At 52.9% G+C, this 12,982-nt stretch overlaps 1 protein-coding gene across 5 annotated transcripts; it reads right to left on the reverse strand.

The window, feature by feature from the left end:
• Positions 1 to 382: 382 nt before the first annotated feature.
• Positions 383 to 7,035, reverse strand: ZNF414 (zinc finger protein 414). 5 transcript variants are annotated; one of them, XM_045195871.3, is made up of 8 exons: positions 6,624 to 7,035; positions 5,566 to 5,790; positions 5,231 to 5,338; positions 5,016 to 5,121; positions 4,164 to 4,507; positions 4,027 to 4,077; positions 2,203 to 2,376; positions 383 to 2,111 (listed from the first exon to the last, which is right to left on the reverse strand). In XM_045195871.3, the coding sequence occupies exons 2-8, from the start codon at positions 5,759 to 5,761 to the stop codon at positions 2,038 to 2,040; spliced, it is 1,053 nt and encodes a 350-aa protein (XP_045051806.1). In that variant the 5' UTR covers positions 5,762 to 5,790; positions 6,624 to 7,035; the 3' UTR covers positions 383 to 2,037. The 5 variants fall into 5 exon arrangements, with proteins under 5 accessions (XP_045051806.1, XP_045051807.1, XP_045051805.1 ...); XM_045195872.3 differs by having other exon boundaries at positions 6,595 to 7,035; XM_045195870.3 differs by having other exon boundaries at positions 384 to 2,111; positions 5,566 to 5,878; positions 6,595 to 7,033.
• Between the last annotated feature and the right edge of the window lie 5,947 nt (positions 7,036 to 12,982).

Genomic DNA, 12,982 nt, shown 5'->3' on the forward strand with positions numbered 1-12,982 from the left:
TGATGAGGTGGCCGGGGGGGAGCGGGGGGGAGGGGGCATTGTATCTGGACCTAAAATGGCTCTGGGTCTCTCTGGAAAGTCTGGGAAGTGGCATCACCTAGATCTGGGGGTGGCTGAATGGGGGACTTGATGGGGAAGGAAAACTACTGGGGGCTGGCAAACCCCTATACCCTAGAGATGGGTTGGGGACCTAGGGAACCTGGACCACTAAATCTTGTTCCTGGAGATGCAGGAAAAGGAAAGAATGCCTTTGGGGTCCCACTATCTGGGTTTTCTCATAGGTAGTAACCATGTCCAGCTTCCAGGGTGGTGTGGAATCAGCAAATGACTTCGAACTGGGCCTGGCTAGCAAGTCAAGGCTCAGTCAACTTACCCTCCTGGCCTTTTTTAATCTGTAAAACAGACCCCTTACCCTGGCTGGTGTGACACAGTGGATTGAGCAATGGCCTGCAAACCAAAAGGTTATGGGTTTGATTCTCAGTCAGGGTACATGCTGGGTTGCAGGCCAGGTCCCTAGTTGGGGGAGTATGAGAGGCAACCACACATTGATGTTTCTCTCCCTCCCTTCCCCTCTGTCTAAAAGTAAATAAATAAAATCTTAAAACAAAACAAACAAACAAAAAAATAGGCCCCCTTGTCCCTGCCCATCTCCTCCTGAAGTTCTTCAACAGGTCCAGGTAGCCTCGGGGCTTGGTGGCTAGAAGGATGTGAAGACCCCTCCCTCTCTCCCCAGTCCTTCTTTGAATCCTCAGGACTCCAGGGTGACTATTGTAATACCCATTTTAATGGATGAGGCAGTTGAGAAGTAGGGAGGCTGAGTCTCTTCCCCAGGGCCACACAGTCATGGTTCCAAGGCTTCTAGCTGGAAGTGGGGAGTGCAGGGGCCTTGGAGCCTCATCCCTTGATGGCGCATCTAGCCCCACAGCTGGTGCTGAGTAGCAACCACCTCGGCAGGGGCCTGGGGGTGCTTGTTCACAGGATGTCTGTGTTCCCCAGGAGGCAGAGGAGAAGGGAGGAGATGGTTGGTGGGGCCCTGGGAAGGCATGGGGAGGTTCAAGGTGGGGCCTTCTGGGCTACTAGGGCAGGGTCTTCATTTGGAATGCTGTGGGGAGCAACTGAAGGTTATAGGAAGGGGAGAAGCACAATGAGAAGACTGGTTTTCAGGGGTGTTCAGATTGGGGGGAAGGGTGGGGGGATACTGCTTCAGGTGCCCCCAGAAGTGGAGAGGGTGAGCCCTGGGCTAGGGTACTATGAGGCTGGAAGCCAGGAACACATGGGACTCCCATACCCAGGAGGCTTGGCCCACAAAGTTTTGGTGGCAGCAGGGCTGAAACAGCAGCGTGGCCAAACCCTGGCCCAAGTTTGAACCCTGACTCAGGCCTGACTTCCCTTGAAGAAAAGGAAGAGGGGGACCAGGATGGGGGAGGGGTAAAGAGGGAAAGGAGCCCAGGCTCTCCAGGGCTTACCTTGACCCACTTTCCTCCTCAGGATTGGGGCAGAGGGAGGATGCAACAAGACAGGATGAGGCCCGAGTTCCAGGCTGCCAGTGCCCGGATCTGGTGGCCCAGCCCTGCCCTCCAGAGGGGCAGCCCCACCATCCTTTCACCTCCCTGTGAGTTACCATTGGTCTCAGGTCCTGGGAGGCTCCAGCTGGGTCAGTCCCAGCACTTTCTCAGGATCAAGCCTCCCTGCGTGTCTTCTCCACTGATGCTCAGTAGTTCAAATAAATAGAAAGAGAACTGCCAGATAGATGCACAGTGGGTAGTACTGAGCTGGAGAGTAGGTCCCATGTTGAGGTGACAGGGGAGGTGGGATACAGGTGGACAGTGATGGGAGGCCTGCCCTCTCCCAAGTTGGGTGGGGGCACCCAGACTGCTAGGTAGACTGCTGTGCATCAGAGGGCAAGGGACACAGCACAGGCCAGCTCATTGTGCCTTTTGTTGTCTTCCCACCCCATCCACTTCAGGCCCCTCTAAAATTACAAAACTACCCACACCTCATGACCTCTATGCCCTCATGACCTCTGTGCAGCAGGGTTCAGAATGGTGAAAAAACTGGACACTCCCCTTCAGAGAGCAGCAATGACATCTTGGGTGCAAGTGGGGCCTGGTCTGGGTGGGGCAGAGGAGGCACTTGAACCTCAGTCCATCCCTCACCTTGGGGGTCCCTCGTCCTCCCCATCCCAGCGCTCCCAGACCTTACCCGCCAGGGCCTTGGGGTACGGCTGCTGGGGCACTGAGGCCGCGGGGGCGATAGGGTGGTGGTCCTCCAGGTGTAGGGTCATGGCGGGGCATGAGGCCGTGGAGAAGGCACACTGCATACATGAGTAGTGGCCACGCGTATGCTCCCACAAGATGCGGCTTGGGGCCACATGCCCTGCGGGCAGGTGGGCCCGTCAGTCCCAACCCCAGCCCCAGAGGTCCTGTCCACCCAGAGGACGGTGGTCATGGTCAAGAGCATTTCAGACCTTTCCCTGCCTCCCCATCAGCTTGAGGGTGTTGGAGGGTCTGGCCTGGCTGATCTGTTTCTCCCAGGTGTGTTCTTCTGGAATTGGGGGCATTCAATTTGACTTCTGTGCCCCCCATTCCCATCCCTGGAACCCCTGCAGAGCGCAAGCTTTACACCAATGAAGGCGCAGGCTAGTAATTTTTAAGGAAAAAATCCTGTATTTCAGGGCTGGCACTGCTGCTTCTTAGTATTGGGTTGGCCAAAAAGTTTGTTTTTCACCAATAACTTTATTGAACAACGTATTCAACTGTTTTTGTTCGACTACCTTCTGCCATCTTTCAGGCACCTTCATAATGCCATCTTCCCAAAACTTTGTATCTTTTTGAGCAAGGAACTGTTCCAGGTACCTTTTGTAATCTTCCCAGGAATTGAAATTTTTTCTATTAATAAAATTTTGAAAAGACAAAAAATGGAAACCTGAAGGTGCAATGTCTGGCAAATACAGTGGATGAATCAGAACTTCCCAGCCAAGCTGTAACAGTTTTTGCCTGGTCATCAAAGAAACATGTGGATATTCTGTTATCCTGATGGAAGATTATGAGTTTTCTGTTGAATAATTCCAGATACTCTTCATCCAATGCTGCTCTCACTTGGTCTAATTGGGGGCAGTACTTATTGGATTTAATCATTTGGTTTTCCAGAAGGAGTTTGTAATAGACGACTCCCTTCCAATCCCACCACCTTATCACAATATCACCTTCTTTGGATGAAGACCGGGCTTTGGTGTGAATGTAGTGGTTCATTTCACTTGTCCCAAGATCTCTTCTGTTCCACATTATTGTAAAGTATCCTTTTCACCACCGGTCACAATTTGTTTTAAAAACAGAACGTTTTCCTTCCGTTTAAGTAGAGAATCGCATGCGGAAATATGGTCAAGAAGGTTTTTTTCACTTATGTGGAACCCAAACATCAAAGCAATTAACATAACCAAGCTGGTGCAAATGATTTTCAACATTTGATTTGGACATTTGAGTATGTCGGCTATCTCCCGTGTGGTGTGATGTTGATTGTTCTCAGTTAATGTCTTGATTTGATTTCTATCAACTTCAACTGGTTTTCCTGACCATGGAGCATAGTCCAGTGACAAATCTCCAAGCACAAAACTTCACAAACTACTTTTGACACGTGTGATCACTCACAGCACCTTCTCCATACACTGCACAAATATTTTTTTAGTTGTATTTTCACCTTTCTTGAAGTAATAAAGCATAATATGCATAATATAAGAGCATAATGACAAAAATGTTGCTTATTTTCTCCCATCTTCAATATTAAAATGGCTACACAAAAATTCACCAATTTTGGATAAGTTTTTTAAAATGCACACTGATATGACAGTTGTCAGAATACAATCTAACAAAATTGTTTCAAATGAAGTTAAAAACAACTGCTACTAGAACCATCTTACAGGGGCAGGGGAAAACTGAACGAACTTTTTGGCCAACCTAATCTCCTGGGCCCAGCAGAGTACAGGACAGAAACCCTCAACATCCCACCCCGGTGGTCACCTGCACGCACCTGAAGGCGCATCAGAGCCACCCTGGGGTCTCCGAGGACTGCCTCCTGCACCTGCAGTAAATGGGCAGGGTCAAGGTCAGAATTAAACAAGGGCAGAGACCATCCCACCCTTCTAGCGGCCCTGCCATTGCACTTACCTTGGCTCTTTTTCCACATGGTGGTGCTGGAGGCTGGCAGCCCAGGTGCAGCGGCTAGGAAGGGGCGCAGGCGTGGGGGGCTTAGGTCAAAGGGTGTGGGGTTCAAGTAGGGCAGGAAGGGCCCAGTGGGGGCAGGGGTGGGGGTCATGAAGGGCTCGAGAAGTGGAAACTGAAGGCTGGGGGCTGACACAGAGTTGGACTCTGGGGGGCGTTCAGGCGCTGATGGCTCCTTGTCGAGGGCTGGGGGTGGTGGTGGGGCTGGGCTCTGTCCTTGCTCGGTGCAAACATGAAGATGCTTGAATAGCGACCGGTGCGTGCGGAAGCGCAGGAGGCAATTCTCACACCTGGGGCAGGCACAGGGCTAGGCTGGATCTCCCGGGGACCAGGGAGGGGCCTATCAGATGCTATCTGGGGACCGACCTGCCTAGAGAGCATGGTAAGGGAGCCCGCATCCAAATCAGATCCCCTACCTGCGGGGTAGGAACTTGCCCTAAGCAACCCCCTACTGTGGTTGCGACCCTTCTGGACTCCTCCGTGTGGGAGCCCTGGGAAAATGAGGATGAGGTCTCGATTTTCACTTAGATGATCAACTTTCCTCTTGGGGGCCATACCCACGTGAGCCCCATGCCTTCCAGTCCTCTGGACTTGGCCTAGGTACCAGTCTCCCTAGTGCAGATAAGGGCAGGGCTTGCCTAAGGTCGCACACCCACTTCCAGGTCCCCCTGCCCCCCACCCCGACCAGAAAATGGAAAGGCTTGGACCCCAGGTACTGGCTGCCACAGCAGGAGCAGGAGGAGCTGCCAGGGGCCTGGTCACGGAGGACCAAAGGAGGTTGGGTGGTCAGGGTCTCACTTGAAGTAGCGACTGGGTTTGTAGTGCAGCCTGCCGTGGGCCACCAGTTCCTGCATGCTGGGGAAAGTCTCCGTGCAGCTCAGGGCCGAACAGCGGAACAGCTTGCCTGGCAGGGGTGGAGGAGAGAAGAGTGGGGTGGGGTGGACAAGGGTCAGCCTGGGAACTCTGCCTGCCTCCTACCCTAATCTGCCACCCACCACCTACCCTTGTCCTACCTTCCAGGGACTGTGTGGGTGGGCAGTGGGTACGAAGATGCTGTGCCAAGTCACGAATGCTGGGGAAACTGAGGCAGCAGCCAGGGCTAGAGCAGGGTATCTGCTTTCCTGTAGGATATACACAGCAGAGTCACCCATCCTTCCTACCTGCCGCCCACCCCCAACCCCCCACGCTTTCCAGGGCTCTGCCCCAGGGAGCAGGGGCTGAGTTGGCCTGGCTCATCACTTGGTGCTCAGTAAATGGTGGTTCTCTCTAGATAAGCCCCAGGTATGCAGATATTCTGCACTCCTCACTCCAGGCCTGTGACCCCACAGAAGGCCCCATCACAGGTCACCTGGTGGTGGGCGCCGCCTGGGAGGCCGAAGGTCCTCACTGGTCCCGGAGACTGTGCTGGTTGAGCCAAGGCTGGGTCCAGGGCCAGGTTGGTCACTGTCTGGGGCTGAGGAGGAACCTTGCTGGGCCCCTTCAAGCCCTCCACGGTCCCACACTGGGGGTGTGGCTGTCTGGTCCGAACCTGACTCCTCCCTCATGGAGAAGGAGGTGGCTGCAGCAGCCACACCTGGGGATAACACTTCCTTGTCAGTCTCACTGGAGCTGGGCTCTGCAGTGGCCAGCATGTCTGGGCAGGGCCCAGAGGGTTCCTCCTCCTGGTGGAAGAAAGAGGTGGGCAGAACCCTTCTGGGCCCAGAGTCTTCTGGGGCCAGCCAGGGAACCCTCCATCCCCAAGGCCGTGGTGCATTTCTGAAGCAGTGAATGCCCTCGAGATATTAGTCAGCCCCCACCCTAAGTAGTTACCATCAAGAGAGGGTAGGGTTTGAGGGTGGACTGAGCTCCTGCCATTTGTCTCCATCCCCAAGCAAAGAGCTAGTTGGGAAGTGTTCCAAAAGCAGAAGGGGACATCTGTCAGGAGCTGCCCATTTCAAAGCAGCATCCTCTCCTCCCGCAACTCGGCCCACCTAGGGAACGAGGAAAGCCTTCTACGCGGCAGGGGTGTGGCCTAGGGGGGAGTGGGCGGGACAAATGCAGTAAAGGCAGAGTTCTGGACAGATAGGGCTAGGAAGATGCCGGTGGGACCAGGAGTGCCCAAGTGGATTGTTTGAGGGCGCGCGCGCGTGTGTGTACACCCTCGGGTCTAGAGCTGTGCAGGCGAACTTGAAGGTGCTGGCGGCCTGGTTACAGATAGGTCAGGGGCGGAACCCGAGCCCTGTGGGCGTGGCCCAGTCGAAGCTCGGCCCGGAAGTGGGGGTATAGGGCGCTCCCCGAGTGACAACTAGCGGCGGGGCGATTGCCCGGATGTGGGGGCGGGGTCAGCTGGAGGGTGTGTGCGCGACGGAACAGCTCCCCGCATCCTTGGCTGGCTCACCGCTCCCTTGTCCCTGGCGCCGCGCTCACCATCCTCGGCCCGGCTAGGCCTCTTGTTCCCGCAGCTCCTGCAGCTCCAGCTAAGGCTGTGGCGACTCCTTGGGCGGCAACGGGCTCGCGCTCACGTCAGCGCCATTTTCCGCCTTCAAGCTCTCGCGAGAGCGGGGCGGCTCTGCGCACGGCGCTCCGTGAGGAGGCGGGGCCTGAGGTCTAGGGTCTTCTTGGTTCGTACAAGGTTCCCTGCAGCGAACGTGGAAGCTAAGGGGCCAGGGCAGTTTTACGAGTGTGGGCTCTGAGCCCAGACTGGTGTGGCTCAGTGAGTTGGGCGTCCTCCGCACACCGAAAAGTCGTCTGTTTTCCGGGTCAGGGAACATGCCTGGGTTGGGGACCAGGCCCCCGGTAGGGGGCGTGCGGTAGCAACCGATCTCGCTTGTCGATTTTTCCCTCTTTTTTCCCTTCCTCATCTCTCTAAAACTAATAAAATCTTAAAAAAATAAAAAATAAAAAGAAAAAAGTCCGTGTGCTGAGATCTGGGATTAAAATCTATCCTGGCCTATTGTATTCTCCTGCAAAATGGGCATCTTCATCCCCTTCGGTTCTGTCACCAGCCCTGGAAAGGCGATTCTTCTTTTTGGAAAAGGTGATGTTCAGTGGGCAGCCTCTTTGGAAAAAAATTGGCAATGGTCATCAAAATTTTCAGTGCCCTTAATTCTGAAATTGGAGTGGGTCCGTTGTAATAGCTAAGGGCAAGAAGTAAGCTGTCAGGAGAGGTGTGTTTCCAGGAGAATGGCACTGGTGTCCCGGCGTGAAATGAGTCACCTATCCAACCTAATGTGTGCTAGGTTCTGGGAGACTCAGAGATGAACAGTACCGATAAACATCCCTGCCCCCTAGGGCTACTTATATTTTAAAATGGGGAAAAAAGAAAGCAACAAATACAGAAAATGGTCTTAGGTTTTATTAAGTGCTACAAAGGAAAAAATAAAAAAAAGAAGGATGTGATAGTGCTGAGTCAGGAAAGCCTCTGTGAGGTGACTTCTGAGCTGTTGCCTGATAGGAAGGCATGAGTCAATGGAAGGTGATGGGAGCAGAGCACTCTGGAAAGAGTGGGTAGTAGTTGGTGCCAATGTCCTGAGGTGGGAAGGGAAGGGAAGTGACAAGTTTTGTGGTTTTCAAGGAATAGATCAGTGGATGCTGGAGCAGAGTGGAGACAGGGTGTGGAGGTCAGAAAGTGAAGATGGTGCTGGGAGGGTCCATACAGGGTCTTGTGAACTGTGGAGAGAGGACTGTGGTTTCTGTTCTAGACCGTGATGAGTTTCTAGTCAGGGGAGGTACACCATCTGATTCCTGACTGTCTTTTGGAAAGCAGGCTATTGAGGGACAGTGAAGTGGATCTTTGATATCAAAGCTCTATAATACATTATTTAACCATTCAAGAGGTGTCTGTTGAGTTCTAGGTGAGTGTAGACTATATGCAATGTAATTCCATCTATGTACATAAGATGTACCTATGTGCTTTCATATGCAGAGAATACCATGAGAAGGAGACATTAAAAACTGGGGAAGGGAACAAGGACTTTTAAGGGAGGGAGATGCAGATTTTTCAAACTTTTGTGCAGTTTGAATTGAAAAATTTTTTTCTTTTGTTTAATGCAGTTAACAACTTCAAAAACAGGCCATTTTGATGCAGGGTGGAGAGGTGTGTATGCATGGGAGATTGGTGCAATCTGGGGGTTGGGTGAGGCCTCAGAAAGGAGAGGAACCCAAGGAAAGGAGGGGCTGGACTTAAGAAATTTTGTAAAAGAGTCAACAGGATGTGGGCTGTGTGGGTGGGGCCAAGCTGACAGGTTTACAGATGCTGTCACTTAGATGTGAGAAGCTATTAGAATATATTAAGCCCACTCCCTTCTTTATACTCACTGTCCCACCCAATCCTCATTCTTCCAACCTATCCAGAAGGCCCTACTTCCTGTATATGTGGTGCCTGCCACTGTGGAAATGGAGAGGCCAAGGGGCTATACCCTAAAGTACTTGGAGGGCAGCATCCTGCAGGGTGAGTTTAGGGCAGAAAGGAAAGCCCTGATTTCCTCTCAGCACCAGGAAATGCCCAGCTGATGAAGTCAATGGCTCATGTGGGATGTCCATCCCTCCGTCTGTCCTCACATCTAAGTCTTGCAGCAAGAGATGTGCACAATGGTGGTTGGGCAGAGTGAGCAGATAAGAGATGGAAGGATCCAGGAACTGGATTCAAGGAACTGGCTAAATGCTTCTGTAAAACGATTGGCTAACGAAATGGCCAGTTGCAACCTTGGGATTTTTTTTTTTTCCAGCCACACTTAAGCTTCCCCAGATAGGTGCAAAAGAGGGAGGATGTGGATTCTGCAAAAGGCTCAGCTGGCCAGTCAGCCCCTGTCCCTTCTCTGGCTCAGTCCTGACCCCACCATTCTCCCAGACTGGCTGCTCTTTGAGGGGCTGAGCAGAGAGGAGGTCTCCATCTGGAAAGCCAGGATGTGTAGGCTCAGACCAAGGCAGGACTCCGAGCTGGTTCCAGCTACACATGCATGGAGTTCTCAAAGGCTTAGACTTCAGCATGGGTTTGGAGACAGCTGGGGAGACCAGTAGCCAGATTGGCCCCTTCACCTATGACCATAAATGCAGGAAGCCAGGGCCTTTTAATGTCAGAACTGGTCCTGACCCCAGGTGAGAAAAGGCACAGACATGGGGTAGGGACTAGCGGTGGCCCAGGGTGGGTTGTGGGGGGCTGTAAATTCAGATCTGGTAGGAACACCTGACCATTTTCTGTAGGAAAGCTGGGATACAGCTTCTAGAAGCTGGCAAGTGGACAAACTGAAGCCTTTTAAGTCTTGGCTCTGGGGAATCTTGGGCAAATCACTTAACCTCAAAGCCTTCATTTTTTTCTGTCTGTAAAATGGTGCATTTGCTCTTCCTACGTCACCAGGTTCTGAAAAGTTTAGCACTCAGTCAGTTCATACTTCTACTAAACAAACATTTATTGCCTCAGTGAAGAGAGCAGGAGGGAGGTCATGCTTGTCAAGGCCTCCCCACTTTTCCCCATGCTGAGAGGACACAACTCATTTCATACAAGGCAGCTGGAAGGTAGGCTCTGCTATTAGTCCTGTGTGACACAGGAGAAAATGGGTGTGACATGGGAGGCCAGGGCCCAGGGGTGGCTGCAGTGGTGACCCTTAGACTCACTCAGGGCTTGGGCTGGGCTGGAGGCCACAGTATTGGACCTGCTGGGTAATGCAGCTAAGGGAAATGAGAACCCCCGTCAGCAGGGTCTGGCTCCCTGGCAGGCAGAAGAACAGTATCCTGGGCTGTTGGCTTAGATCTTCTCCACATAGTTTCCAGGGAAGAGGCCCTCCTGGCCATGCAGTCGACCTTTCCACCAGCCAGAGGAATCTGTGGGAGAGAAGAGAGTGTGAGGCACCGCCCAACCTGCCCCAGAGAAAAGCTTCATGCTGGCTCACCATCTGTCTTATTCATTTCCACTGGACTGGCATAAGGCAGAGGCTGAAAAGAGAGTGACAGAGGGAGGGAGGGAGGGAGGGAGGGAGGGAGGGATGACCACATGGTCTTTCCTTGTTACTGGCTCACACTCCATCATTTTCTAGGCCATTTGCTTTCACTCTTCCCTCATCATCTCTGATAGGCTCCTCCCCTCAATCCCTATGGTGGACCCAGGAGGGTGCACCTATGGGTGACCTCCATGAGGCTTCCCCACCCACTGGCAGAGGGTGCTGTTGAGTCCTAGGCCCCTCTAGGGGCAGCCCAGGGGACTTAGGTAGGAAGTGGCCTGGGCCATCCAGATATGGCCATTTCCTACTCACAAGGGGTCTCTGAAGTTTTGCTATTAGCCAGGTAACAAAAATGGGGTACTAGGTGTGATGCATTGAGACCAGGCTCCTGGGCAGCCTCCATCCCAGGCCTCTAGCTTATGCAGCAACTGGCTCAGAAGAGGGCATCTCTAGCTGGGCCTGGAAGCTTGCTGGCAACCTCTGTTCTCCCACCAGAGGGATATGTGGTAATGGGGGCTGCCTGGTTGTTTCAGGGTTCTGACTCTTCCTACCTCTGTCCCTGCGCACATATACCTTCCATGAGGATCTCAATGACTTCATTCACGTTGAAGCTCAGCTCATCCACATCTTGGCCCACATACTGGTACAGTGCCCTGCACCGCGGGCCATGCATCCGTGGCTGGGGCTTGGGTCGGCCCACACCAGGCACTGGCCGCTGCCCCAAGCTGCGCTTCCTCTGCATGCTGTGAACACAGAAGGTGTTCCTCATAGCCCTCGATGCTCCCCACTGCCTGATCACCTCCTGGGGCTGCCCTCCCACCCCACCTACCCAGCCACTCCCTGATCAGGCACGTTGAGGAATTCTGTGTTGTGCTCCGAGGGGGGCCGTGCCCGGGGTCGTTTGCTGGCCCTCAGGGCTGAAGATGGAGGTCCTCGGGGGGGCCGCTGAGAGACCCCTCCAGATGTGATCTCCAGGGGCAGAGGGCCCCCTCTGGCAGAGGGAGGCACCCCATTGTGGTGCAGACCTGTGCCGGGAGTGAGAATGAATACATTTATTAGGGTGCTGCTAGAAGTATCAGGGAGGATTTGATTCCAAGTTCTTAGTCAGAGGGAGGAAGCAGCCATACTCTCAACGAGGGAGGGACCAGAAGGTGAGGCAGGAGACAGCATAGAAAGAACTCTGAGACTGCAATACTGTTCCTGGCCAGCATCTAGCACCCTGGTTGCCAGGAAACGCCTTTTACCAATTAGGGAGATTAAACAGCAAACTGAGGCAGCAGGCTAGGAAGCAGACAGGTCTCACATGCTAATTCAGCAGTCCTGAGCTTGGTCTGATAATATCACCAGGTGTTCTAATATCACAGTAAACACTATGTTAGCAAGAAAGAAGGGAAGTCCTTGAAATTCTATGTAGCATTCCCACTATCTGAGAAAGCCTTGACACTGTGTTTTCATCCCAAGGCCTGGAATGTGGAAGAGTGTCCACAGTGCCCAAAGAAGAAGCCCATAAAACAACTTTGGTTAATTGTCTACCTCTGGTCACTATCTGTTTTACGAGGGAGTCCCTGATGCTTACAGAAAGAGCCCATAAATAACTTTGGAAAGTGCCGCAATTTTAATTAACTGTCTCCTGTCACATATTTGTTTTACAAGATGAACAAATGGAGTCTGGAGCAAGATAAGGATTTGGGCTAACAGACCCCCACACATACCTAAGTGTGGGTAGTCACATTCCCCTAGGAAGCTGGCACCACATTTACCCGTTAATCAATATGTAATTTTTTTCTCCTATCCCACCAACTATGTGAATCCTTAGAACAAAGGACTCGCTCTCTCTTGGGGGTTTGGGGCGCTCTTGGCACTCTTGGCCCCCAGGGCCACTGGGACTCTGGCCACCCGGCCTCAGTCTGCCTGGGGGCTTGCCACCCCCGTCTTCAGCAGCTCTTACTTTTGTAGCCCTGCTTTGCCCTGAAACTTTGCCTTTCACCCCCTACTCTACCCAGTCCCGTTGTCTTCCATGGGAACGGGCCACTAATAAACTGATTACATGGTACTAGATTTGCTGATCTGTAATTCTGTACATGCATCAGCAAGAAGAACCAGGTCTCTTTCGTCAACAAAGGGAGCACAGAAAGGCTCTGCAGAGGTAAGATTTCCTCCCACCTGCTTCTGGGTGGGTCTTGTGAATAGCTCAAGTGTAGTGGGAATTTGAGAGACAGGCAGAGCAAACAGCCCCAGCATCGGCCTGGAGGTAAGAACAAATTTGGTAAATTGGCAAAGTAAGATGTAGCTTACACGACTAGAATGTAGGATGAGAGGAAAGGAGAGAAGAGGTCAGTGGTTATAGCAGGGGTCAGATTCTGAAGGGCTTTGAATACTAAACTAAGCTTAGCCTTTTTTACATGGGAGATGGGGACCTGTGGAGAGTTCTGGACAGAGAGGAGCGTGGTGAACTCTGCTCGTTAGATCCGCTGACAGGAAGTCTGGCTTAGGTTATGGAGCCCACAAGAGGCAAGGGAACACAAGGGCGTCTCCTCACCCCTGGGGGTCCCAGGGGCTGCTCGGGAAGGGGCCTGGGCCGACCTTAGAGGTTTTCCTTGGGCCACTCCTTTCCGCGTAGGTTCTGGAAAGGAAAAGGGAAAGCATGTAGGGATTAGAGCGGAGGCCAGACCACATCAGGCTCTGGCCCCGCCCTCAATTCCAGTCCATTTTGGCTCAGCACCTCCCCTACCCAGTCTCGCTGGCTCCGCCCAGTGATTGGTCTCTCTCGTCCAGGGCCCACCTCTCGGTGGCTCTCTGGGCCCGCCTCAATCTTTTAGCCCTCTCACAGGCTGCGTCGTTGGCCACGCC

Source organism: Desmodus rotundus, unplaced genomic scaffold (genome assembly GCF_022682495.2).
Source record: "Desmodus rotundus isolate HL8 unplaced genomic scaffold, HLdesRot8A.1 manual_scaffold_285, whole genome shotgun sequence".
In the NCBI taxonomy this organism is placed as follows: domain Eukaryota; kingdom Metazoa; phylum Chordata; class Mammalia; order Chiroptera; family Phyllostomidae; genus Desmodus; species Desmodus rotundus.

Excerpts from the sequence above, each read along its gene's own strand:
- ZNF414 (XM_024560804.4), bottom strand. The coding sequence starts at position 6,071 with ATGGCAGGAGCTCAGTCCACCCTCAAACCCTACCCTCTCTTGATG. Across the intron at positions 4,508-5,015 it reads AAACCCAGTCGCTACTTCAA|GTGTGAGAATTGCCTCCTGC; the intron begins GTGAGACCCTGA and ends TGCCTGCCCCAG. Across the intron at positions 2,112-2,202 it reads GTACCCCAAGGCCCTGGCGG|ACCAGGCCCCACTTGCACCC; the intron begins GTAAGGTCTGGG and ends TGCCCCACCCAG.